The sequence below is a fragment of the Orcinus orca genome, chromosome 16, assembly GCF_937001465.1.
Source record: "Orcinus orca chromosome 16, mOrcOrc1.1, whole genome shotgun sequence".
Classification (NCBI taxonomy): Eukaryota; Metazoa; Chordata; class Mammalia; order Artiodactyla; family Delphinidae; genus Orcinus; species Orcinus orca.
In genome coordinates, this window is record NC_064574.1 from 29,694,438 (window position 1) to 29,720,469 (window position 26,032).

A 26,032-nucleotide genomic window follows, 5' to 3' on the forward strand; every position below is an offset into this window, starting at 1 on the left:
CCTGGTGTCAGGAAACGGTGGCCAGCCATGCAGACTCACACACTCCCCTCCTGAGGAAACGTCACTAACAGAGTCAGATCGTGTATCGTTAGGTGCCTGATGCATGACACTGGACAAGTTCCAGAGGCTCACACGGAGAGAAGTCAATGCACCTTGTCATTTACAAAGAGCTTTTACGTGTATCATCACACAATTCCTCAGAACGCTCTGGAGGGTGAGCAGTGCTGGCATCATCATACCCATTTTTCAGAGGAGAAACCTTAGGCTCAGAGATGTTAAGTGATCTGCCCAAGGTCCATGTGGTTATAAAGATATGTGCTCATGAAATGTGTCTGGGGCTTAAACCTAGGTTTGCTTGTTTCATCACAAACCCTTTTTCCACAACATACTGGAATGACCAGGAGGAGAGGAGACACTTGCTTTGGGCCTTGGAAGTGATGAGACCTTGATACAGTAGGAATAGGGAAGGTGTTCCAGGCAGGGGCATTTTATAAACAGGTATAGAGGCAGGGACAATCATGTGGGGTTCCAGGAAAAATGATTAGACATGCTTTGCTGTCTAGGAGAGTTCGTGTAAGAGTGGTAGAAAAAAACAGAATTAAGCTGGACATTCGCTGAAGTGAATGCCAGACTAAGGAACTTGAGCTGTGATAGGCCATGGGGAGCCACTGGGAGCCATCAAAGCTTTCAGAAGAGGGGAGCACATGATCTCATCAGGAGGAGAGGGCTCTAAATCATGACTCACCAAGAATGGCTGGAGAGACGGACGTCTAACCTAGAGAAGAACAGACTTATTGGGAGAGATGGGGGTGTTTGCCAGACTTGGGGGAGAACACGATGGTTGTTGGGTGAAGAGGGGGATGGGGGACTCAGGTGGGATCAGTGAGGGGTGGGGAGAAGCAGCGAGGATCAATGGGCAGAAGCTCTAAGGAGACAGATTCTCAGTTCAAAGGAGAAGAACTTTCTGGTCCTTTCAACGCACTTTAAACCCCAGCTCCTGAGAGCCCACGGTGTGCTCTGGGCACAGTGATGCACTGGGGATGGCGCAGTGATGGATCTGGAAAAAAGCTCCTGCCTTCACAGAACTCCTATGAAATGGGGGAAGATATGCCTTAAACAGAATCATCCCAGAAATGGATGTTACAGCCAGAGCTGTCTGGTTCGTGTATGGGCTGCTTTGAGACTGTGAGTTCCCTGTCACCGGAGTTTTCAAGAGAAATGTGTCAGGAAAGGGGATTCTTACACTGGGAAAAAGGCTGAGTAGATGACTTCTCATAAGGTTTTGTACCTTTACACGTGTAGTGAAATCTTCAGCAACTCTAAATCCCTTAATTAGAGGGAGAAAAAAAGGCAAATGATCAAATAGCGTCTCCTTTTTTTTTAAAGCCCATATTTGCATGTTCCATCCTAATGGAGTCTGAGGTGCAGAAAGGGTGGCCAAGCAGGAATTTCATCATGCGTGTGGCTGGGTGACTCCACCTGTGAATTGAAAATCATTAGCTGAAATTGTGACACAGCATGCCAATTACAGCATTACCCCCGCCTGCAGGCTGGGGCTGTGGCTGCATCTGTGGCCGTGGTACAATCCTCCAGCAGCTAATGTGAAGTCAGCTCAGGGCAAGGAGGCAAGGCCCCACTGCTGGGCAGTTAGCAGGCTGCAGGGAGCCGGGCCAGAGCAGCAGGCAGGGCGGAGGGACGTCGGCACCACCCTTCTATAGGGGAGTGTCATATCTACGATTTCAGAGTTCTGAACCTCACAACAGCACTGGGAGGTGTGTGCATAGGCTGATGAGGAAACTGAGGCTCAGAGAAGGAAAAGGATTCTGCCAAAGTCACACAGTGGGCAAGCCCCAGAGCCTGGTGTTTAGTTGGGCTCCTCTGAATCCAACTTGGGCATCTTTCTACCACACCACCCTGGGGTCAAGACTGATCAGCTACAGATCTTTCCAAGGGGAAACCAAGGGGCCGGTGGGCAGGCACCACTGTCCACACTGTGGGTCCCATCGCGAAATCTATGACACTCGTTACTGCGGGGTGCTGTACGGGCAATGAGCATACCAATAGCATCAGTGCTACCGTGTTATGCTGAGTGGTGCCAGACGTGATGCCGAGCACTTGTATTCATGCTCTCCTTCGATCCTCGTGGGGCTTGTATCTCAGCTTTACTGATGAGGGAACGGAGGCTCCAAGAGTTGAGGTGGTGGCACAGCCGAGTTTGGACCCCGGTCTGCGTGGCTTCAGGATTCTTCAAGGGCAGCACTGCCTCCCTGTCCCCTTGTCAGTTTTTCCTGCCAGGTCACTGAAAGGGATGCCCAGGGTCCAATTCTTGGCTGCCAGGCCAACAACAGCAGTAGTAGTAATAAGCAGCCCCTCCCCCCATTTCTTTATCCCTCGCTTGAGGGCTTGTGCAGCCCTTCACATCCGCTCATCCCCTTGGAATCACGCAGCTCTCGGGGTTTCTGGCAGGACTGACTCAGCACAGTGAGGGCCTTGCCCAGAGTCCCAGCCAGTGCCACGGCAGGGGCCAGGATGCATGCCACACACCCAGCTGCTGCTGGGGCCAGCTCTCCCCGCCATTACCTCTCTACACTCTGCTCTCTTCCGAGTCATCTGCCAGAGCCAACAGTGGCCACAGTCCACGGGGCCATGGGTACAGAGCCGCCAGAGGCCTGGGAAAGGCTGCGGTCCCACGTCACTTAGGCAGCCAACCTCCAGGTTAAGCAGATGGGCTCTGGAGTCGCTCACATATGGGTGTGAATCTCCTGGTCACACAGACTTGTGTTAACCCATTTCTCCCTCCCGTAAGATAGCAAAAGTAATGGTACCCATGCCATAAGACTGATCTGAAGACAAGAAAAGGTAATACATGTGAAGCGTTTAGACAGTGCCTGCCCAGGGTGGGCTCTACATTGATGGTAATTATTTCCACCTTTACACTGATTGTTTGATCCACTCATTCAAAAATATGTGTGCTCCTGCCGTGTGACAAGCCTATGCTCTGTTCTGAGAAGATGTGGATAACACACAGCCTGGACCTTCAGAGAGTGAGTGATGGGGACAGACCTAACCAGATTGCCCCAGTGCAGGGAGATGCATTTGGTAAGAGAGGCCCTAAGATGTACCAAGTGCTGTGGGAGCCCAGAGCACAGAGACACAATGCGGATGCCTCTTTCCCCGTCCGCCTGTCTATTCACTCTCACTTTGCTCGAGATCCAGCATTCCCACCTTCTCCCTAACGCCCTAACCATGTCCTGGTGCTTCCCTCCCCCTCCAGCCTGGGGGAAGCCTTGGGAATCTCCACTCTGTCATGGACCCTTGGAGCACTATCACGTTTTAACAGTCCCTTGTCTGTCACAGGAAACCTTGGAACTTGTAAACAGCCACAATAGGATCTTTTGAAAAATATATCCCCTTAAAACAACAAACAAGCAAATAAAATACGTAGAATGAGAGTCTCCCTCTCCTTTATGTAACCAGTATAGAAGCTAGGCTCAGAGATGGTCCGTGACTTACCCTCCAGTGTTACGGAGAGTACATGGCAGAGCCAGAATGAAAGCATGCCACAGCTACAGGTTCAGGGGCTGTCCCCACTGCCTCATTAAAAAGAACAGTCCCCCCCCTGCCCCTCCCCACATCTGAATCAAACCGACATTTGATTCCAGGTGACAACTGGATTTAATCCATTATGGTGCACATCCGTGCACTTCCCACTCACATCACCTATTTGATTATTCCCCCACTTATCGAGTTGAGAAGGGTGGGCATGCCTCCACTCTAGTCAGAGGAGGCTTCCAAGGTTTCAAGGTTTAGTGATAGCCCAGGACCCAGCCAGCATCGGAACTGAGTGCTTCTAACCCCAAATCAAATGCACTTTCTGGCACACTGCAACCTGAACAGTGAACCGTGATGAGCATCTCACGCCCCTCATGCAAGTGGACACCATCAGCGTGTGCAGATGGTGAGAAAGGACTAGGCAATTTTCTGCTTGCATTCTGGGGAGACATTTCTTTGACCTCCCCAAGGGACTTCTCAGCATCAGCTCTGGACAAACTACTTCAAGAAAAGCATGACATCGGGCTTCCCTGGTGACGCAGCGGTTGAGAGCCCGCCTGCCGATGCAGGGGACACGGGTTCGTGCCCCGGTCCGGGAGGATCCCATATGCCACGGAGCGGCTGGGTCCATGAGCCATGGCCACTGAGCCTGCACGTCTGGAGCCTGTGCTCCGCAACGGGAGAGGCCACAACAGTGAGAGGCCCGCGTACCGTAAAAAAACAAGAGAAAAACATGACATCATTTCCTAAACCCTACGATCCAGGAAGTTGCTCATCTTGAAAAAAAAATCATAAACTCAAACTCTGCATGTTTTTTCTTACCTCCCCTCTTCTCCCCAAGCTGGTCTTGCACAAGCAGCATGACCTTCCATTGGGTGACAAGTACGTGGTTAGTGAAACGCTTACAGGTACTACAGGAAGGACCTGTAATGAGGTGGGTGCCTCACCCACCTCATTAGGACTCTCACTGGGGTGTGTAGGAGAAGCTTCTATAAATGGTAAGGTGATCCCAGCGGCCAGTCTCCCCACACCATCTGTGCCATTCCCAGACGAACCCAGAGAGGAGGCAAAGGAAGGTGAAACATGTCTGGTGAGTACATGGAATCTTCTCTGCCAGCCCCCGCTGGATGCCCATGCTTCTGGGCCGACTGAGAGGCAAGAGTGTCCAGCTCGGGACAGCTGCCTTGGGAACTCTGAAGGCTAGACCTTGATATTTTAGGGTTCTCTTTCTCAGTGGCTGTCTATTCCCTCTAGCATGGTCCCGGAGATAGAGCGTGTTTGGGATGGAGTCCTGAATAATGGGCAGGGTCTTCAACGCAGCTGGAGGTCACGTCCCCTTAGACAGACAGACAAGCTTTGCCTTTTCAAGCCAGCTGGTACCTGCTTTCTGTGTTTCTCAGTGCAGTTTTACCAGCTGTCAGTCACTCTGGCAAAGAAAAGTGCATCTCAGGGCTACAAGGGAGGGAGGGAGTGACAGCATGTGAGTTGATTTAAAAGAAACCATCGGCAGCGCCGGAATTCTCCTAAGTAAACTACACATCCAGAAGCACCAGCAAGCTCTTTAAAAGTGACTTGGTGAGCTGGAACCGCCAGGAGCAGAAGGGAGCAGGTGTGCCGAGGACAGTTCCTACCAGCGGCCCCTGGGAAGGGGGTGAAAAATCACTGCTGGGGAGCTCAGGTTCTCTGGCTCTGAGGTCACTTTGAGGACTGGGCTCGGCTTTGACGGCGCCCCTGCTAAGCAGCAGGCTAATTATTGCCTGTCATGGGTGCTCTGCCCAGTGGTTTGGCAGCTACACCAAATCCAAACAAGGCAAGAATCAAACCGGTAAAATACTGTGAATGGTGGTTAGGTCTGCAGGAAGGTTTGCCCAAGAAATCGCTGAGCACGATGCAAACGGGCAATGCTGGTTACTTCAGAAGTCACAAAGACCAGGACAGGGTGGCAGCAAAAAGGACCATTCCCTTATCCCCAGCTTCCTACCGTGAGCATGCAGCAGTGCTGGGTTGCTAAGAAGGGGAGCTTTGGATCCTGTAGACTTTAGCAAGAGGGGATGCCAGCTGTCAGCCAGGCCATCTCCCTCCCTCTGGAGGAGATGGTGGCCCAGGAAGCTACAGACACTTAACCGGGGTCCCACAGAAAGCTGATAGCAGGGCCCAGACTCGGTTCTAGTAGCACCCTTTCCACTGTGTCCTACTATCAGAGCCGAGCTTATCCATGAGTGCGGGTGACGTCTGCGACACAGGAAAGCAGTACTGAACCTGGTTCCTCATTTGAGCCTGAGCCTCTGCTGCCGCTGAGCCTCAGGCTCCCGATTCAAGACAAAGGGCTTGAAATGGATAGACTTCCAGGCTCCTGCCAGTACTGACAGCTCTCTCACCATGAAAGGGCACCCGGGACAGAGAGCAATGGACCCCGGCAGAGGCTCACCCTCTGGGGGCATGTGCACCCACAGCAGCCTGCCCACCGGGAGACCTGCATGACGTCCTGAGGGGCCCAGTGTGTCAGTGCCTGTGACTCATGGAATTGAGCTCTTAAGGCTCAACTTCTGGATCCACCAGATGTTCTAAGGTCACAGTGAAATGTGGACGATGGTCAGTTCAGAGAAAATCAAATTTTTAAAAAGAGAGACAGGGAAACACCTTCACTCCTTTGAAGCTCTCACACCTGAGTTCCTGGCCCGTCCTGGTCAGTCAGCCAAGCAGGTTTCAGAAAATGGTTCCTGAATGAACGGGTTCACTTACTGGACACCCAGGGAAAGAGCCACGAGGCGCGGTGGAGCACAGAGATCATGAGCTGCGGTCTCTGCCCTCGTGGGGCTCGAAGTGGATTGTCATTAGGCTGTGTTACAAATCCAAGCAAGAGCCAGGGGGCCAAGAGGAGGAGGGGATTAATCTTGGCCATGGTTTGGGGTAGGAAAGACCCTGGGACCCAGGTGGCACTTGGTATGGACGATGAGTTGGACTCAGTCAGAAGTAGTTTTGTGGGGGCTTCCCTGGTGGTGCAGTGCTTAAGAATCCGCCTGCCAATGCAGGGGACACGGCTTCAAGCCCTGGTCTGGGAAGATCCCACATGCCGCGGAGCAACTAAGCCCGTGTGCCACAACTACTGAGCCTGTGCTCTAATGCCCACGAGCCACAACTACTGGGCCCACGTGACACAACTACTGAAGCCCGTGTATTAGAGCCCGTGCTCCGCAACAAGAGAAGCCACCTCAATGAGAAGCCCACACACCGCAACGAAGAGTAGCCCGCGCTCGCCACAACGAGAGAAAGCCCACGCGCAGCAGTGAAGACCCAATGCAGCCAAAAAAACAAATTAACTAATTATTTTAAAAAAAGTAGTTTTGTGGAATGAGGAGTGTTCTGGGCGGAGGGAACAGGAAAAGAAACGTGGGTGGTTGAGCACGTGTGACCCAGGGGACTATCAGGATCGCAGCGTGCTGGTCTGAGAGGGCTGTGTCTAGCTCCCGAGTTAAGGTTCGTGTTGGAATCCGGGGTGTGCGGTTACTCCGCCTCCTGGAGTGGGGGATGATGTGGTGGAGGAAGGCCTGGCAGCCTTCTGCACAGAGTGGTCGGGCACCATCTGCCTGCCAGGCACCGAGGCCAGAGCCCCACGCCAGACAGGAATGCAGGCTGTGGACACAGACGCTGGGCCCAGTGTGGAGGGGAAGCATTGTTCCCCATCCTTGAGGCCACTCGGAGGCCCTGGGTCAGAGGCAGGATCCCCAAGGTTCCAACCTGGATGCAGACCTCTGCCTGCAGGAGGCCAGAACCTCTGTGCTGGGGACTGACGCCCTGTCCCGCTGGGATGGTGCGCTTTCCCGCCAGCCGCTTTGCTGGGCAGAGCGCTGGCTTCAGGACTTACCCTCTCTGGCCTCAAGCCCCAGTGTGCAGAGGACCCGTGCCGTTCTGGGCTGTGGGTCTGCACAGAAGCCCTTTCCTGGGAGCTGGGATGCCAGCGGCTCTTTCCCCATTTCCAAGCCCCTGCGCTGTGTCCGTGCTGCTCTGTTCACCTCAGAGAACTTCTCGGCTTAGCCTCCACCCTGCTGGGCTGCGCTCCACAGCTGGAGCAATTGTTCCTTCCCCAGGGCCCACGTGTTGGCCTGGGGTGTGAGCTGGAGTGAGGAAGTAAGGAACGGGGACTCAGGTCTCTGGATTGCTGAAGTAAGGAACGGGGACTCAGGTCTCTGGTAGGGGCTGAGGGGGATTCCGAAGGAGTCTGCACTCGTCTCTCTCAGCCTGTTTTCCTCCTTTGTAAACAGGAGGTGGTGACTGCCCCATCTGCCTCCCTCCCAGAGCAGCTGTGTGGCTCAGGGGAGAGAATTCACTGAAAGGAGCTTTGATTAGTGTAAACGCTATGTAGGCCTAAGGCAGTGATTCTCAGTCCTGGCTCTGGCTCCGAATTAGAATCACCAGGAGAGGTTAAGGGAAAAAAATCAACGCTGTCCCTAACGCAGAGATCGAGATCCTGATTTCGTGGGTCAGTGGTGGGGCTTAGGCTAATATGAATTCTCCAAATGATCCTTGGACTCAGTGAGGGTCTAAGAGATCCTAAACTCTCTCTGGAAGTGAAGGGGGCCCAGAATCCTTCTTCCTTCCTCTCCTCTCATGCTGACCATATAATGTCGAGGCGGGGAGGAAGCTGTGGGTGGTCCTTTCTCTCTGGCAGCTTCCTGGAACTGTGCCCAGGTCATGCCACCACCACGACCTCAGCTGGCTGCAGGGTGGCAGCGTGGAAATTGCGTGTGGTCAGGCCGCACCAGCTCCCAGTCTGGGCTCAGGCCAGGCTCTGCCTGAGCAAGTGATATTTGGCAAGTGACATCACCTGACTGGACTTTCAAATCACTCATCTGTGAAATGAGAATGACAACATAGAAGGGTTTGTAACTATGAAAGGACACATGCTCACACATGCTCACACATGCTTAGCAGTGTCTGCACATCTGAGGCCCTCAATGGCAGCCCATGAGAAAGCTCAAACCCTCCTCTATCCTGCGTTGCTGGAGCCATTATGTGTGGGATCCTAAGGCATTTGTATGCCCCTGCCAGAGGGCCAGGCCCTAGATGGGCACACGTGGGATCCCAACAAAAGCCCTACAAGGGAGGATGTTTGGTTTCACTGTCCCCTTCTACAGAGATGCTGAGACCTTGCTCAAGGCTGCTCAAACCATCCGTTCAGGGCTCATTCATCCCAGGATCCTCAGCAGCCCCTCATTCAGCCACCCAGGGAACCCCCATTTCCCCACGACCTGGGTGCCAAGAAATTGTACCACCCATGCTGCACAGGGATTGAAAATGTCTGAATGTGGGAGAAAGGTGAAGGGAAGCAACACAGGCTAGAGAGAGAGAAAGAACAGAGTGGCAAGGGCTGGAGCGAGTGGGGGTCCTGCCTGGAGCTGAAGGGGGCATTTGGAATGACTCACAGCCCACCAGTGACCAAGATCTAAGACCTGGTTTCTGAGCCAAGCTCTGCCTCTAAACTACCCTGTGACCTCAGCAGATGGCTTCCCCTTCCAACGCCTCAGCTTTCTTACCTGTCATATGGGAATATTGGATCACATCACTGTTTTTCAAGCTGCTAGTTGTCACCCATTAGCAAGTTGTGAAATCAGTTTAGTGGATTGTGATCAGCAAATTAAAAAAAAAAAAAACAGAAAATATCAGTGCATTGTACATAGTAAGGGTTAGTATTTTTTTGTGAAACTTTACGTCAATCATAGACCCATGTGTGTAAGCAATGTACAAAATGTATTTCTGTATTAATGAAGTCTCTAACAAAAAGCTTGAAGACACTTGGCTAGATGACTTTTAATATATCTCTCAGCCCTAATTAACTCTAGAAATCTGTAAGATTAAAAAAAATCTTAGTCTAGAGAAGAGACCTAGGGAATAGGGTCTGGGCAGGTGGGGAAGATGCAGCCCCTAGAGTATCATTATGTGATGGGCACCTGCCAGCAGCTCTCTGTGGTCCTCCCGGAAACAGCAAGTGAAAACCCCAGTCCCACACCTGCAACCAAGTCATCCTCCCCACCTGCTGCAGGTGACTCGATTACAGAGCCCAGCTGATAAAGATGGAGACGGTTGCCTAGTGAGCCCGCTTTCACAATCTGGAATCTGTTCTGTGCTTCTCATGTTACCCCTGCCAAAGGTGGACCACAGAAGAAGGGAAGGTTACATTATCAGGTATATGTAATTAGGTTTAGCTGTGAATGACAGTGAACCCCAAATAACAATGGCTTAGAGAAATAAACAAGACAGAAGTTTACTTCTTCCCTACACAATAGGCCTGGATGTAGGCCATTCTGGTGGAGAGGACAGCTGCACAATCCCCAGGGGCCTGGGCTCTGTGCAGTTCTCCACTCTGATGTCCTGAGGGCATGCGTGGTCTAGAGTTGAGTCTACATCACACCCACACCCCGGGCAGCAGGTGGAAGAAGATGGAAGTGAGCAGGCTAAGGGCATTTGCCAACTTTTGAAAAAGAGGTTTCCTCAGAAGGATTGAAAACAGGTATTCAAACAAATACTTGCAAATGAATGTTCATAGCAGCACTATTTATAAGAGCCCAAAGGTAGAAACAACCCAAATGTCCCTCAACTGATAAAGGGATGAACAAAATACAGTATATAAACATAGTGGAATATTATTCAGCCATAAAGAAGGAAGGAGCTACTGGTAAATGCTACCACATGGATGAACCTTGAAAACATCATGCTAAGTGAAAAACCAGACTCAAAGACTACATACATGTGTGACTCGATTGATATGAAATGACCAAAATAGGCAAATCCAGGGGAACAGAAAGTAGATTAATGGTTGCCAGGGGCTGCAGTTAGCGGGGAATGGGGAGTGACTGCAGATGAGTGGGGGATATATTTGGGGTTGATGCAAAAGTTCTGAAAGTAGATAGTGGTGATGGTTGTACAACATTGTGAATATACTAAATGCCACCGAATTGTATGCTTTAAATGGTTAAAACAGTGAATTTCACCTCAATTTAAGAAAAAGAGGTTTCCTAGAAGTTAATACACATCACTATACCTACAAGTCATTGCCCAGAACTCATTCACATGACCCCCAGCTGCAGGGGAGCCTGGCCATTAACATGGGGGATTTTATTACCAAGAAAGAAGGAGCAAGTGAATACTGGGATAGACTTTTTTTTTTTTTTTGCAGTACGCGGGCCTCTCACTGTTGTGGCCTCTCCCATTGCGGAGCACAGGCTCCAGACGCGCAGGCTCAGCGGCCATGGCTCACGGGCCCAGCCGCTCCGCGGCACGTGGGATCTTCCTAGACCGGGGCATGAACCCGTGTCCCCGGCTTCGGCAGGCGGACTCTCAACCACTGCGCCACCAGGGAAGCCCTGGGATAGACATTTGTCAGTTGCTACCACATTAGTGTTGCTGGTGACACTGATATTCTCAGGAAAAAAATATTGGGGAAATTGCCCCCGGCCTGATGGTAGAGTTAAGCAGTGACTCAAGGAGGCGGTGTGGGATTGTGAGACGGGCCCTGGATGAGAGTTCAGAAACATCCCACTGTGGGCAAACCACCTCCTGGGCCTCCACGTCCTCACAGCCAGAATAAGGGTGTGGGGAGATGCTCGGTCTCCAAGGCTTCTCCCTCTGATGTTTTTGAGAGTCTGTGCTGATGAGTCAATTGTAAGGGCGAAGCCACTCTCCTTTCATCCCTGCCCTTCATCCAGGCAGGTGTAAAAAACAGCTCTGAGGCTCATAAACATCCATGAAGTTGTAAACTCAAGAAGAAACTTGGATGGCTGTGCACCTCCCCTACCTCCTGCCCTACACTTTCTAGAACACTCTGGCTGTGATTAGTGCTATGCCAAGGGGTGGTGGGTGGGAGAACAACGGCCCTGGATAATCCACAGACAGGATCATCAGGTCTTTGATTTGGGGCTGGCAGAAACGATCCTAGGGCTCACATGTGGGGCGGTGACCGAGGGAGGCAGGAACCACCTGGGGACTTTGGGAGCGTGCACTCAGCATGCCGTCCCCCTCGGGATTCAGGGATGCTCCTCTTCTACTCACCTCCCAGTAGAATGCCCTTTGGAACACATTTCCCCTTCCAGGTGCTCACTCTCTGCTCCGTGTCAGGATGCAAATGCCAGAAGGGAGGACAATGCACAGTGAGGGCTTCTCACCACCTGGGTCCCCCTCCCAGGTGGAGAACAGGGGACCATGGCAACAGGGAGGGTCAGTAAGACCTGGGTTCAGAATCCTGGCTCTGCCAATCATTAGGTATATGACCTGAAATAAGGTATCAGTTTCTTTCTTTTTTTTTTTAGTTGAAGTATACTTGATCTACGATGTTCTGTTAGTTTCAGGCATACAGCAAAGTGATTCGGTTATCCTTATATATATATTCTTTTCCATTATAGGTTATTACAAGATATTGAATATAGTTCCCTGTGCTATGCAGTAGGACCTTGTTGTTTATCTATTTTATATATAGTAGTGTGTATCTGCTAATCCCCCCCTCAGTTTGCAGTTTCTGTAAGATTTCATCGATGACAGGTGTAAGGTGCTCTGTGTACTGTTTTGGGTTTTTTTTTTAGCAATACAAAAGGTAAATATTTATTCAGAACAAAACTTTAAACAATCGATTTTACATTCTAAGCCACGAGGAAATCGCAAAACATAAAGGAAAGACAAAAACTAAAAGAAAAGCAGTGTACTGTCTTTTCTACTTGAACTTGATAACACTTAGTAGACCCAATGCCCTCTAGCTTGGCCTATTTCCCAAGTACATTTCAGAGTTAACAGCTCCCTTGGAATTCCGTCTTTCTCCTGAGAGTCTGGAGGTTGCCGATGAGCTCCAGTCGGCTGCTTCTCTGGGGACACTAGCTATTGAGGCTAAGATGCAAATGCAAACCTTTACTCAGGAGCACCTCTATTTCTCACTGATGGCAATGAACGGGGAAGGGGAAGGCCACAAAGAAGTGGGGCCACTTTAATCCAGATATGGTACCCAAGGGGGCAATGAGTACCCCCTGGATTATGGTCCTTTGTCCCTTCCGTATCTCCCAAGTATTCTGAAGCTCCTGCCAAATCTTCTGCTTCCTTCCCCAGATGATTTCTTAGCATTCCCCTGGGCTCATTATTCTGGAAAGAGCAGACTTTCTGGGCCCTCAAGTGTTGAGGAAAATGTTGTGAGGTGTGAGAGGTAGTGGAATGAGCACCGGGCTTGGGGTCAGGGAACTCTACTCTAGGCTAGCTCTGGCACCAGACAGCTATGTGAGTTTTGACCCAGTCATTTAACCTCTCTGGTCCTGTTTCATCTGTTGGAAAACCAGTGGATTGGTCTAGACCAATTTTTAGGTCCTTTCCAGCAGGAAAATTCCAGATTCGATTCCATGATTCTGTGAAGAATGGCTTCTGAGCCACTGAAAGCGCTGTCACAAAGTCCATGCATTTTAATGCCATAAGAGAGGCCCTTGGCCACCATTCAGAGCCTATTGACTCAGGTTACATACACTTCTAACAACACTGGTTTCACAAATTCTCAGACCACGGAGATTAGAAGCAGCAAATTAAAAGGGGACGGGATAAGCTTCAAAAGATAGACACCCTGACAGAAGCCAGGGTCAACAATGTTCTCAATTCAACAAACATTGATCTTCAAAAACGATAAAAAATGGTTAAAAAAAAAAAGGTTTGGCACTTAAGAGGGGTAAGCTGGCTGTGCGTTCACCCTGGCAGGCAGGCGGGTGTTCAGTGCCCGGCCACGCCGGTTAGCTGAGCTGCCACGGAATTGTGAACCGCTTTGGGACACTGGGCAAAGGCGTGTCCTCGTTTGCCACAAAGGTTACACACGATGTCCTTCCGGCAGTAAGGGCTCAGGTGCCCCTCCTCCCCGCACCTGAAGGGGTGTCTGTGTACTGTTAAGAGCAGTTGACACATAGGAGACTGATGACAAATGTGTCATGCTCTTCCTCACCCTCCAGCTCAGAGAAGCTCTGCATGTCCCACGAGCACCCCATGAAGGAGCAAGACTCCTTCATGCCGGGGCTTATGCTGGGAGAGGCAGAGATGACCATCTCAGTCACCCCAGGACTTCACCTAGTCTGCGCAAAGTGCCCTTCGTCTCCTTTCGGTGTGTCTGCAGCCAAGGCACCCTGGAGCTCAGTCTTCTTCATCATTTTCCCTGCAGACAAGCCACTGCGTTCTGGCGTGAAAGGGAGACATCGCTACTATTTTTCTGATAGTTAGAATTGTTTTATTTTTCAGGACTTAAGCAAACCTAGGTACACTGGCTGTGTGTACTTTTGCATGTTGATTCATCTTTTTTTCATATAGCAAACAGTGCATAACCCTCAGCACAGCAAAGAATGAGGTGGGCCTGTTGGAGGGAAGGCAGAAGCTGGCTATAGATGGGAGTCGCTGCCACCCCTCTTTCCTCACCCCTGTGCTTGACTGAGGGCTGTCTGGGGACATAATTGCTGCTCTCAAAGAGTCCATGGTCAAGAATAATAAGCTTCTCCTGGGGAGAAGGCGCATATCCTTTAGGGTTTGGGAGCGGGAAAGAATCTCCAGGGGGGCTTGTGTGACCTCAGACCACACATTTCTAAGAGCTCTTCTTTTTTTCTAAAACGAGACAGTGAGTGAAGCTCTACCGAATCCCATGCACAGAAGGCAGTGAGCACAGTTCGTAAGAGGCAGGGGATTAAAAGGTGGGGACGTTGCCCTAAAGAGTCCTAGCTTTTAGCAAACCAGCTCTCTGCCAGTCACGTAGAGCTTGATGTTTGCCAGAGGGTGCCTGAGATCTGAGCTGTCGCCATTCAATGTCTGCATTCAGGAGCGTTCATCTTCTTCTGTCCCACCTTCTCTCCGTTTGCCTTGCCCTTCATTCAATAGATATTTTTGATTGCATGAATGTTTTAGTTTCCCTGAGTAAAAAAACTTAATTTATTCTTTCAATAACCATTTGTTCAATGAATGAATGAACAAGTAGGCATTTGAATGAATGAATCTTTAGTACTCCAAGTGGAGGTGAGATCACCTCCTGAGCCCTGCTTCAGCAGCAGCCTTTGGCTCATCACCCGAGTCTGCGTCCCACTCAAGAGAGTGTCTCTTACGAGCCTCTGCCCATCTCCGGAGTTGCTTGGATGGGAGCCCCCAGCCCCAGGCCCGCCCTGGAGCCACGCCCTCCCTGCCTCCCCTTTCTCCTCTGTGCAAAGCCTCTGCTCTAGCCGAATGAGACACCTGCTCTCCTGGGCCTTGGGCCTCTCTGCCTGTTGTCTGCAACGTACCTGACAAAATTCTCTCTTCCTTCAAGGCCCAGCATTTTCAATGAATTTTTTCTGATCCCTATAACTGAAAGTGATTCTTACCTACATCTCCTAGACACCTTTTCTGGGGGAGAATGGATTTACGTCATTCCACCATTCATTCTGACATGTTGTCTTATGCACTCCTGAAGCTCTTTGAGGATTCAAACTACTTTTCATACATTTTCACACCCCCAACATTGTGCTTTACATAGTGTTCTATAAATAATATGTATTCTCTATATGTTTATTGAACAAATACCCCATATACACCTTTCCTTATAGACTAAATTTAGAGCTCTAGTCATGATAGTCATTGCATGACATTAGTTTTATGTTTGTTTGCTCATTTATTCCCTCGGTTGTTTGTCTAACTGTCCTAATACAGACAAGCAATGTGCTAGGCATCAGAAGATAAAGTTCAAGAAGGCACATTCTGATGAACACAGACAGACACCTATAAACAAGAGCTGTGCCTGGTGCTGGGATGGGCTACTCCACTCCCATCATAGCCATGGCCACATCGTAAAGACAGAGACCACTTTCATTTGCAGAAGAATGGGTGGTGAACATCTCAAATGTAGCTCAAAGGAATTAAATATCTCAAAAGGTTTAAATTGGCTAAACTCCTCATATCTCCTGGAATCTTTCTTCTCTGAAACCCTTCTCAACTTAGCTCCCTCACCTCCACAGTCACCTGAGAAGTTTGGGGGTGGATTTTGAGGTGTTAGTCCTCAGGGTCTTATCCAGGGGTCTCACGGCCTTAGGCCACTCTTGCCAGTGAGCATTTGAAAGACCTTCCAGGCCAGTGATTGCCCAATGTCCAGCCTCGAAATGCTTGTCAGGGTTACACAATCCTCCTCAGCATCAGATGCTCAGGCCAACACCGAGGTGTTGCACATATAAAGTACCGATGACACAGCTAAATGTTTGCTGGGTGTTGGAGTGATGGAAGACACCTGGTATCTGGGAGGACACAAAGGAAAAAGCAAGGAAGCCAAACCAGGTGGACTCGAGAGAAGTAGCCTCCTCCCAGTTCTACGTGAGCCCCCACCCACAAAGGAAGGAGGATAAAGTGGACAGAATTGGGTACTCAGTTCTCCTGGCCAGTTGGGTGAAGCTACTTCTTTGAGAGCTGAGTGACAGTTGGCCAGGGGGAGGGGGAAGTGGGACTAGTGTGTGCAGAGCTTCAGCAGCCTGAAAAGGCAGATGGGAATAGGTTGTAAAGTGCTTGCTATGCTTGCATTTTCATGTGATTCTTCCTAGAATATTCTTCCCCAGCGAGCCCTGTCCAAAAGCAGTCTCTTTGGTAACTTACACTTTTTCCCCCACACCACCACCCCTTGCCTCTGAGGATCTCAAGTCTTCTTTTCTGTCTCACGGCTTTAGGACTCCAGAGTGTCGACTGGCAGATAAGCCTCAATGAGCAGGCACATCACACAGACAAGTTCTCCAGCCAGGAGCTTGTCGTGCGGAGAGGCCAACTCTTCTACATGTCATTGACCGTATACCGATGTCTCGGCTGTAACAGAACTGCGACATTCACAGCTTCCACAGGTACCTGCTCCCTGCTCTCCCAGCCAACACACATCTGAGTAGACCTCGGGGCTGTGCATCCGAGGGATGGTGGTGGTGGTGGCCCCGGGCTTTAGCCCAGCTCTACCATTGACTTGGTGTGACCTTGAGCAAGTTTCGGCCTGTCTCTGAGTCTGAGGGTCACGGTCTTCACATCAAGAGGGATTTGGCCCACGTGGTCTCTCCAGCTGCTTCCAGCGCCATAACACAATGCTTCATTGTATGATGTCTCCCAAAGGGCCCCGGCAGTTATATTGGAATCTGGTTTCTCCCCACAGTCTGGCCAACACTACTTGGTTTCCATTGTCCTATGCCTTCTTTTACAGGGCCTTACCCCTCAGAGTCCGCCAAGACAAAGGCTGTGTTTCCACTCTCCAAAAGGATAAGTGGCACTGGCTGGGGTGCACAACTTCTGAACAACAAGAACAATGTTCTGAGCATCTCCATCCTCAGTCCTGCCGATGCACCCATAGGAAGATACACGCTGAGCATTGAGATCTCCTATGAGGGCAATGACTCCACTATGGAAGTTGGAACATTCATACTGCTCTTTAACCCCTGGTTGCAAGGTAGGCACCTAGCCACCCACACTCCCAGCCATCAGCCAAGCGATACCCATGGAAAGGAGACGGGGGGAATGATTTTCATGGGCTCAGGTTTGATTAGGGAAAGTTTCTGGAATATGGAAACCGCACAGAAGCTAGAAGTCAGAAGCCAGGGGTTTGAGTCCAGCTCTGCCACTTAACCAGCTTTGTGTGTCTGACAGTCACTCTACCCTTCCAAGCATCAAATTCCTCACCATTAAATGGACATCCTGCTATTTCTGGAGCTATTGCAGGGATCTCATGGGCTTTTGAAAACTGTATAGTACGGTGTAATGACCACAGCACAATTCTGCAGTGTGGAGATAGCTTGTGCCTGAAGAAGCAAGTGTTTCATTCCCAAGGGTCTCATTTTCAGATTCTCAGGTCAGCCCAGCTTCTTTTTCAAGCTCATAGTTCCCATAATATGAGGTGGAAGCATTATAGCCCAAGGCTTCACTCCTCAGTGGAGGTTGGGTGAAGGGTTGCAGGTGGGGCTTGCTCCAGCCCCCAGGAGGATACTCAGGACTGAGAGGACGACTGGTCTCTATAGTCCTCTCTATAACCCCTAATATCTGCTTTTTGTGTCAAACAGCTGATAGTGTCTTTATGAGTAACCATGATGAGAGAGAGGAGTATGTTCAGGAAGATGCTGGCGTCATCTTCGTGGGAAGAACAAGTTACATTAGCGTGATTGGCTGGAACTATGGACAGGTAAAAAGATCATAAAGCCTGGTGGTAATGTCCCTATTATACCCAAGAAGCTCAGCCGCTGGCCCCACAGATAGGTGGAAGTTCCCAAATCTGTCCATTCGCCTGCCTTCTCTTCATTCATCCATTCAGAAGGCATTTACTGATGACCTACTATGTGCCAGGCCCCAAGCTGCACACTATGGATACAGGAGATGGATAAGACAGATTTCCTGTCTTTGAGGAGGTCACAATCTAGTGGGCAAAACAGACACATAACTAAATTGATGCAACGAAGTGTTATTGGTACCATGATGCACAGATGAGGATAAGGCCCAGTAGAGACACTTGGGACAACAATGTAGTTTCTGTTATTCATTCTAGGTAAGAATGTGAGGAAGCTTCCTTGGCGTGTGCATTCAACCTTTCAAAGGTCCTTCATTAGTATGACATCTGAGTCCACAGAGTTCCCAGGTTTGCTCAGCCTAAAAAACATCCAGGGATTCCCTCCACCTTTTCTTTTCTCCAGTAGACAAATGAAGACATTACAATGAAGTGCCTTGGGTGGGGTACCTTGCATGTCCAGCAGGGGGTGGAAAGGTGCATTCTCTGCCATGTCCAGACCCCATTCTGTAGTCAACCAGAGCACATCTGCCATATATTTTATATGTTGAGTTTTATATGTTGGGTTCTGTGTTAAATTTCATTCAAAAAGGAAGTGAGATGGGGTGGGTAAGGGCATAAGGTGCACCCGGGGATGGAAGGGAAGATATTTTTGAAGGGCGAGATCTGGGTAAGCCTCTCTTAGAAAAGAACTTTTGATCAGAAACCTGAAGGAGGCAAAGGAGCCAGATAGATCTCTTGGGGAAGAGCACTGGAGGTCGAAGGAACTGCACATGCAAAGACCCTAAGGCAAGAAAGAGCTTGGCCTTCTCCATTTGAGAAGGAATGACAACAATAAGTCTTATTTTGTGAAAATGGCTTCAAATTCCAATTTAATGAGACATTTTATCTTTTTAATCAGTTTCCCCAAAGTCTGAGTAATATGCTCAAGATCAATGTCAGATCTAGATGGAAACTTTGAGATGAGCTCAGTCTGATCCCCTGTTATAAAGATGGACAAATTGAGGCCCAGACAGGCCAAGTGATTGCTCTCAAGTTCATAACAGTGAGGGAGTGCCACTAACTTCAGGGGCCTCAGTTCAAGGCCCTGTGTATAGCGAGAGCTCTGGATGAGTTTGCAGGGTTAAAGCCCAAGTTGGGTGGTTGTTCCTCAGATTCTCTCAGCTCTGGAGGCTGTGGAGTAGAAGGATCTGGGCAGAGCCCATGGTTCTTACCAGGGTAGCCCCCGTGCCTTCAATAAGCTGATACTATTTGTCATTTCTTTCATCGTAACATATGGTCCCATTTTGAACAGTTTGAAGAAGGCATTCTGAACATTTGCCTCTCTCTGCTGGATAATAGTCTGAATTTTCGCCGTGACCCTGCTACTGATGTGGCCCGCAGAGACGATCCCCAGTATATTGGCCGGGTGCTGAGTGCAATGGTGAGTGATGAGAAAACCATAATAACTAGTTATTCCTGTATATCAAACCCAGCTATGGGTTAGGCACAACCACTTATAACGTTGGTTGACATCTCACAAAATGTAGTTGTGGCTGTTACCATCCCCATTTCGCACGCGTGGAGCCTCTACATTAAAGAACATTCCTGAGACACACAGCGAGTGGGTGGCAAAGGCAGAACTGGACCCAGGCTGCCTGGCTCCAAAGCCCTTTCCACTGTATTGCAAGGCCTTCCTCCAATGACGAAGGATTCGGTCTTTGGGTGTCTGCCAGGACCAGAAGGAGGCAAAGCTGAGAATTTGCTCCATCCCTGGGGCTCCTGGGAAAGGGGGTAAGCTCCTGAGTGAGCCTGAAGCGTTAACCTCCTTTGCTCTGACTCATCCCATCCTCAGCACAGAGGGCTCCAGTGCCAGTGGGGAGGGCAGAGGCCAACACAGTCATTGTCTAGATGCGGAAACTGATGCCAGGGGGCTGAAGTGACTCACTCACAGCCTCAGCCTGTGAGTCTGGTCAGAACAAGGCCTCCAACTGCCCGCCCAGGGCCTCCTTCACTTGTCCAGTCCCTCCACGTGAGAAACCTGTCCCCACTTCCCCAGACACATGTGCACGTGCACTCAGAGGCACACATAAGCTGGATGCTGGAGGAATGCACTGCTCTGTAGTCAGTGTGCAGAGAGCACCTCCATCAGAAAGTATCAAAACAAGGGATAGCCTGCTCAAAAGTTACAAAGTAAAAAGCTAAAAGTCAGAGAGTTCTTGAACTTTAACCCTCTGAAACTAAATGATTACTCAGGAGTGTCTTTACCTTTTTTTTTTTTTTTTTTTTTTTGATTAATGGACTAGGCATTTCAAGTCTCTTTTGAGTTGGGAGAATATCCAAGCTAACAAGCTAGTTACATGGTTAGAAATTTGAATGACCTTCTGACTGCATGATAGATATCGGGGGTCATCAGACAGCACTTCTTAACCCAAACTTCACAGGACAGCTGTGGGGAGGCCCAGGCAATGTGGAGGTGCTGAGGAAATGGTGGGGACCAAGGCAGCCGGGAAGAGTGCAGAGAGGGAGTGGGCCTGGGCCCAACCTGGAAAACCAAGTGGCCCAGGAGGGGGTGGATTAAAGCCAACGCTAAGGTCGAGGGAAGCTGGATTCAGGCACTTTAGGAAGTTGAGCCTCCTCAGCTCAGGAGAGGGGAGGGGAGGCAGCTGGCTCCAGTAGTTGCTGACTCACCCCTGCCCTCCAGACAAACCACTTGATCTCAGAGCTGGGTGCCTCAGCGGAACCTCCCCACTCTCTCTCCAGCCCTCCTGGTTGGGCTGGGCCACGAGCGAATTATGGCCTGTGTGGGGCTTTGAAACCTCAGCTTTCAGTCAGAGATGACCCTGCTGATTACCACTTTGGAGGCTGATGCACCTGTGACTCAGGAGATGGGGATGGGCCGTGCAATCTTCCATCTTGAAGGAGCCCCATCTGGCCCCATCCTGCTATTCCAGCCCAGACCATCCTGGAGGGGCTGTGGAGCTCACCCACCACACGGAGGGACCGCGGAGGGCTGGGTCAGCCTGTCCTGGGCAAGGATCCTTCCATATCCAGACTGTTCGTCCTCATAGGCCTTGCCCTTGTGGCCCCCACAAAGAGAGGGAGCCGTTCTCACTGTAAGGTTGGGATAAATGCTAGTCAAAGTTTCATAAACTCTGAAAACGTGGCTGCTGGAAGACAGCTGAGGAAGTACTTGTTTCTAAAGTTCCCTGTGTTGGAAGGTGAAGAATGAAGGCCCAGAGAGGTGAATCGACTCCCGCGCAAGCAGTCACCCAGCTGACAAGCAGCCAGGCTGGGCTTGCAACTCGGGTTTCTTCTTCTTCTTTTTTTTTTATTTTTTATTGGAGTAGGGTTGCTTTACAATGTTATGTTAGTTTCTGCTGTAAGCAAAGTGAATCAGTTAGACGTATACATCTATCCTCTCTTTTTTAGATTTCCTTCCCATTTAGGTCACCACAGAGCATTGAGTAGATCTCCCTGTGCTATACAGTAGGTTCTCATTAGTTATCTATTATTTTACTTTATTTAAAAAAATTTTTTAAATTGGGGTATAGTTGTTTTACAGTGTTGTGTTAGTTTCTACTGTACAGCAAAGTGGAGTTCCCTGTGCGATACAGCGGGTTCTTATTAGTTATCTGTTTTATACATAGTAGTGTGTGTATGTCAATCCCAATCTCCCAATTCATCCCACCACCCCCTTTCCCCCCTTGGTAACCATATATTCGTTCTGTACATCTGTGTGTCTAGTTCTGCTTTGCAAATACGTTCATCTGCACCATTTTTCTAGATTGCACATATAAGCGATAATATACGATATTTGTTTTTCTCTCAGGTTTCTCCTTTTTTCATTCTCTTTTAACTTTTTGTCATGGAACAGTTCAGACTTTCACTAAAGTAGAGGAAAAAGTAAAATTAACTCTTACGTACCCATCACCGGCTTCAGCCATTACCCACTCAAGGCCATTCTTGTTTCATCTCTGTCCCTTCCTCCACAGATTGTTTGATAAATCCCAGACATTATATCATTTCATCCCTAAATATTTCAATAGGAGTCTATAAAAGACTAAGACTAAGAAACTCAAATCTTTTGATCGCTAGTCCAGCGCTCTTTTCATACTGCATCGTGGTTGTGTTACTTATACAAGAATCATGCCTTAAGTTGAGGGAATGAATAAATGAATGAATGAATGAAAAGCAACAGTCCATCTTTATTCTTTCCAAGAAGAAGTTAGTTGCTGAAGTTCTAAGGGGATCTGTTTAGAAGACCAGGACACCAAAAGAGAGCTTCAAACCGTGGACTCTCGAGTCAGGCAGCAGCAGCTGCCCATGAGTTCTGGCCAGAAATTGCCTGCAGGCTGATTTTTTGCCCGTCCCTCACCACTGACAAGCCCCAGAGCCTCAGTTTTCCCTGTGAGCTGGGGATGATATGTGAATTAGGGGCAAACATGGCCTGTTAAGGAAAGCACTGTTAAATTCATATACCGCTTGATACCCCTAGGGGGATCATTGTCACAATTATCATCCAAATCACCCAAAAAGACAGAAAATCCACTTGAAGGAGGCTCCCTGGCTTCCTTCCGTGTCTCCTTATCTTGTCCCCTGAACTCTGCATGTCACTCTCTGTGCTGATTTCTTTGGGGTTTTATTCCTGCCCAGATCAATGCCAATGATGACTATGGTGTGGTTTCTGGGAACTGGAGTGGTAACTACGTAGGTGGCCAGGACCCGAGGAACTGGAATGGCAGCGTGGAGATCCTCAAGCGGTGGCAAAGTTCTGGCTTCAGGCCAGTCCGATACGGCCAGTGCTGGGTCTTCGCTGGGACCCTCAACACAGGTACTCTGAGTGTGATGTGCCTTTCCTGGGTGGGCAGCAGTGGGGTACCCCAAGATACCACCTCCACTGCACCCCAAGTCCTCAGACTGCCCTTGACTTGCAGCGCTGCGGTGTTTGGGGATTCCCTCCCGAGTTATCACCAACTTCAACTCAGCTCATGACACAGACAAAAACCTCAGCGTGGATGTGTACTATGACCCCAGAGGACGGCCCATCGACAAAGGCAGTGACAGCGTATGGTGAGTGTCTGACCCTTTCTGAGCACCACATCTGAGCAGCTTCTCCCCAGCTCTCCCCAGCTCCTGGGACCCAGCTCCAAACAGGAGTTAGGAGGCAAGTACCATATCAACATATGGTTTAGAGTGGAAATGCTATCACTTCTTGACCTTTTGGCTAAGATCAAGTGTAAAATGAAAATGCTGAATCTAGCAAGAATCTAGCAAGACCCGAAACAGCTCTTCTCAGAGTTCTGCAAAATCTGATGGTCTACTTTATCTCGCCGCCAGATGAAGGCTGTTATACCAGTGCAAGATATGATTCCTGGGCTCTTCCCTGAATTTGTAGCGCCCACTAGACCCTATGCTACTTTAGAAGATAAACACTGAAACTATTGATTTTCTAGTAATAAGTATAGACTTATGTCACTTCAGGCAACCCATATGACTTTTGGGTTTTCTTAGAGAAAAGCGACACATTTTCTCTTATGCATATATACTTGCTGTGTATCATGGTTGATAGAATAACATGTTAGCTTATTCTGGATTCCAACTGAACAAAAAGAAGCTTTCTATGTAACTGGGCATATGTATTTCTAACCATAAATATGCTATGTGCACACGAATCTATCCACACACATATGTATGTAGTATATAATAAATGCCAACTGGAAGTAAGTTATCTAAAACTTATAGACATATATTCATAACTTTGTATAGCTGCATATATACATAAAATAGATATTGTTACAGCTATTTAAGATTAAACCATATGCCACGTTATTACCAGATGGCAACTGAAAATAATTATGTCTATATCTGTATATACACATAGATATCTAGGTGTCTATGTATATAAAGTACTACATGAACATATCAATAATCCATTGTTTGAATCCATTTCAAAGGCTATACACACACATAATCCCTCACATGCATATACTTGTCTAGATAACCTGATAACAGATGCCATCTTATTTCCAGATGTTCAACTTTGAAATGGTCTATAAAAAATTCTTTATTACTTATTATTCCCAGAATAAGTAGATCCAACTTTACTGAAATGTACTCAGGGTAACTAATAAAGTCAAAGCAATAGTAAAATGAACAGAAAAAGCTTTTAAAACAAATAAACAACACCCCACACCAATAATGGCACTGGGTAGTGTAAGCAGCCCCTCCCCTCTGAAGGGAGGGAGGAGTATGAATTCACTCAAGGTCACATGGATTCTAGGGTTTAATGGGGCAGAGAAAGCTTATTTCAGAGGTTCTTTCTTAACCTGCCCGTACACAACGTTTCTCTCTAGTGGCACGGCTACTTACAGAGAGGTTTTTTCCCAGCTTCTCATAAATGAAGGTCTTTTCTTCTGCCTGTTTTTTTCTTTTGTTACTGTGTCCAAAATCCCATTGTAACCTGTTCTGATCCTTGGGGCAATGACAGTCCTGACTTTGGCTTCCTTCACAAAAGGAGATGCTTGGTTCAACAAATGACTGATTTGGGGAAGGGGAGGTCCCCTTTGGCGTAACCCTTCTGTGATCATCCTGCACACTAGCAACTGCAGAGAGACCAGAATGCTTAAGGCTCAGTCCCTCCACTGAGAGCATATCTGGTGCTGCTAGGAGATAAGGAGTGGGGAGGCCATTAGTAGAAGCTACTTAGCAATGTGGGATGGTGTGGGGTATGCCAGGTGCGTGATTCAGACAGTAAGCACTGTGGGAACTCAGGGAGGGAGCCATCAAGGAAGACTTCCTGGGAACAGGAAGGTGGGGCCTTTAAGCTGAATTTGTAATTAGTCCTGAGATCTCTTGGTTCCTGGTTCATGCTACCACTCCACATTAGCTTCATAATTCATTCCAAATATAATCACCTTGGGGCAAGTCTGGGCCTGTGGAGACATTCCAGGGTGTCTCCACTGTCATTTCTCTTGGCCTCATTGCAGGGTATTGGGCCCTAAAGCTGTGATTTTTCCTGGGAGTCTCATCCCCCCTCATCAGAACCGTCCTCAGAAAGCAGTGAGAGCTGTGAGTCCCTCCCCACCCTCCTCCCTACCAGCTGTGGGTGGGGAACCTGCACTGGGTGGTGTGCAGACAGGGAATCCTGAGCCCTAGTTCCAGCCCCACTACCATCTGGCTCTAGAACTTGTGAAAGCCACTTCATGTTTCTGGTCCCCAGTTTCCCCAGCAGTGAAATATAAAGGTTGGCCTGAAACTAGATGTTCACTTAAGTCTTTTTAATTATTTTATTCTCTGCAGCTTCAGTTTGCCCCACTTTTTATGTAAGAGCTACCCCTCCAAAGGGAGCTATTGCATCCCTTCAACATGGTTCCCACCGGGGGGTAGTGGGGGAGCTATCCCACGAGTCATTTTCTGCATAGAGTGGGATTCCTAACCTATTATTAAAAGGACAGTTTGGGTTTGAACAGAATTCCTTCCAACTGAATCTTTGTATGTTGTAAATGTTAAAAATTTTTAGAACCTTGTCCAGATTTGCTTAAAGTAATAGAATGTAAGGATCAAGTGAGGTTAAGCATCTGAAAGTGCTTAATAATGATAACAGCAGCAACTAATAATTTGCTGAGCAATTGTTGTGTTCCAGGTAATGTTCTGAGTGCTTGCATGTACTCTTCAGAAACAATGAAGTAGGCACTATTATGAACACCCCATTTTACAGTTGAGGAACCTGAGACACAGAGTCATTCACCCAAGGGCAGGTAACTAGAAAATGGTGGAGCTGGGATTTGAACCCAGGCGGCTTTGTAAACTATGAAGCACCAGAGAGATGCCAAAGAATGTTATCACTATTCCTGACTGATGTTTGAGAATTCAGACCGCTTACTTTGAGATTTTCCAGAAAAGGAGTGGCTGGACACCAACCAGGTGGAAAAGCTGGGTTCTTAGGTTCACACTTAGGCAGCAAACGCAACTTTTCTATGATACTAGATGCTGTCTCAGCAGCTCAGTGGGGAGAAACAATTTGCCCAAAGTCAAACTGAAATAGCATCCAAGTTGGAGGTGGACCTAGGTGTCTGTCAACATGACTCTCCCCAGTCAAAGAACGTTAGAGCTGGAAGGGATCTTAGAGAGAGACCTACTCATTTCATAAAGGAGAAAACAGAGGCCCAGGGGGAAGCACTGGTAAACAGCTGGAGACATTCGGACGCTCTAAGTAAATGCCTAACTTTACATAAATTCCTTAAC

At 48.8% G+C, this 26,032-nt stretch overlaps 1 protein-coding gene across 2 annotated transcripts in view; it reads left to right on the top strand.

Moving 5' to 3' along the window:
- TGM3 (transglutaminase 3) overlaps window positions 1-26,032 on the top strand; it is a 166,352-nt gene that overhangs the window by 118,721 nt on the left and 21,599 nt on the right. The window contains exons 1-7 of one of the 2 annotated variants that reach the window (XM_049699738.1): window positions 4,496-4,642; window positions 16,227-16,394; window positions 16,739-16,981; window positions 17,589-17,707; window positions 19,101-19,229; window positions 22,442-22,619; window positions 22,723-22,858. In XM_049699738.1, the coding sequence (XP_049555695.1) occupies window positions 4,636-4,642; window positions 16,227-16,394; window positions 16,739-16,981; window positions 17,589-17,707; window positions 19,101-19,229; window positions 22,442-22,619; window positions 22,723-22,858 (980 nt within the window). In that variant the 5' untranslated portion in view covers window positions 4,496-4,635. Of the gene's footprint in view, window positions 1-4,495; window positions 4,643-16,226; window positions 16,395-16,738; window positions 16,982-17,588; window positions 17,708-19,100; window positions 19,230-22,441; window positions 22,620-22,722; window positions 22,859-26,032 lie in introns of those variants that run through there. The other variant, XM_049699739.1, reaches the window with a different exon arrangement.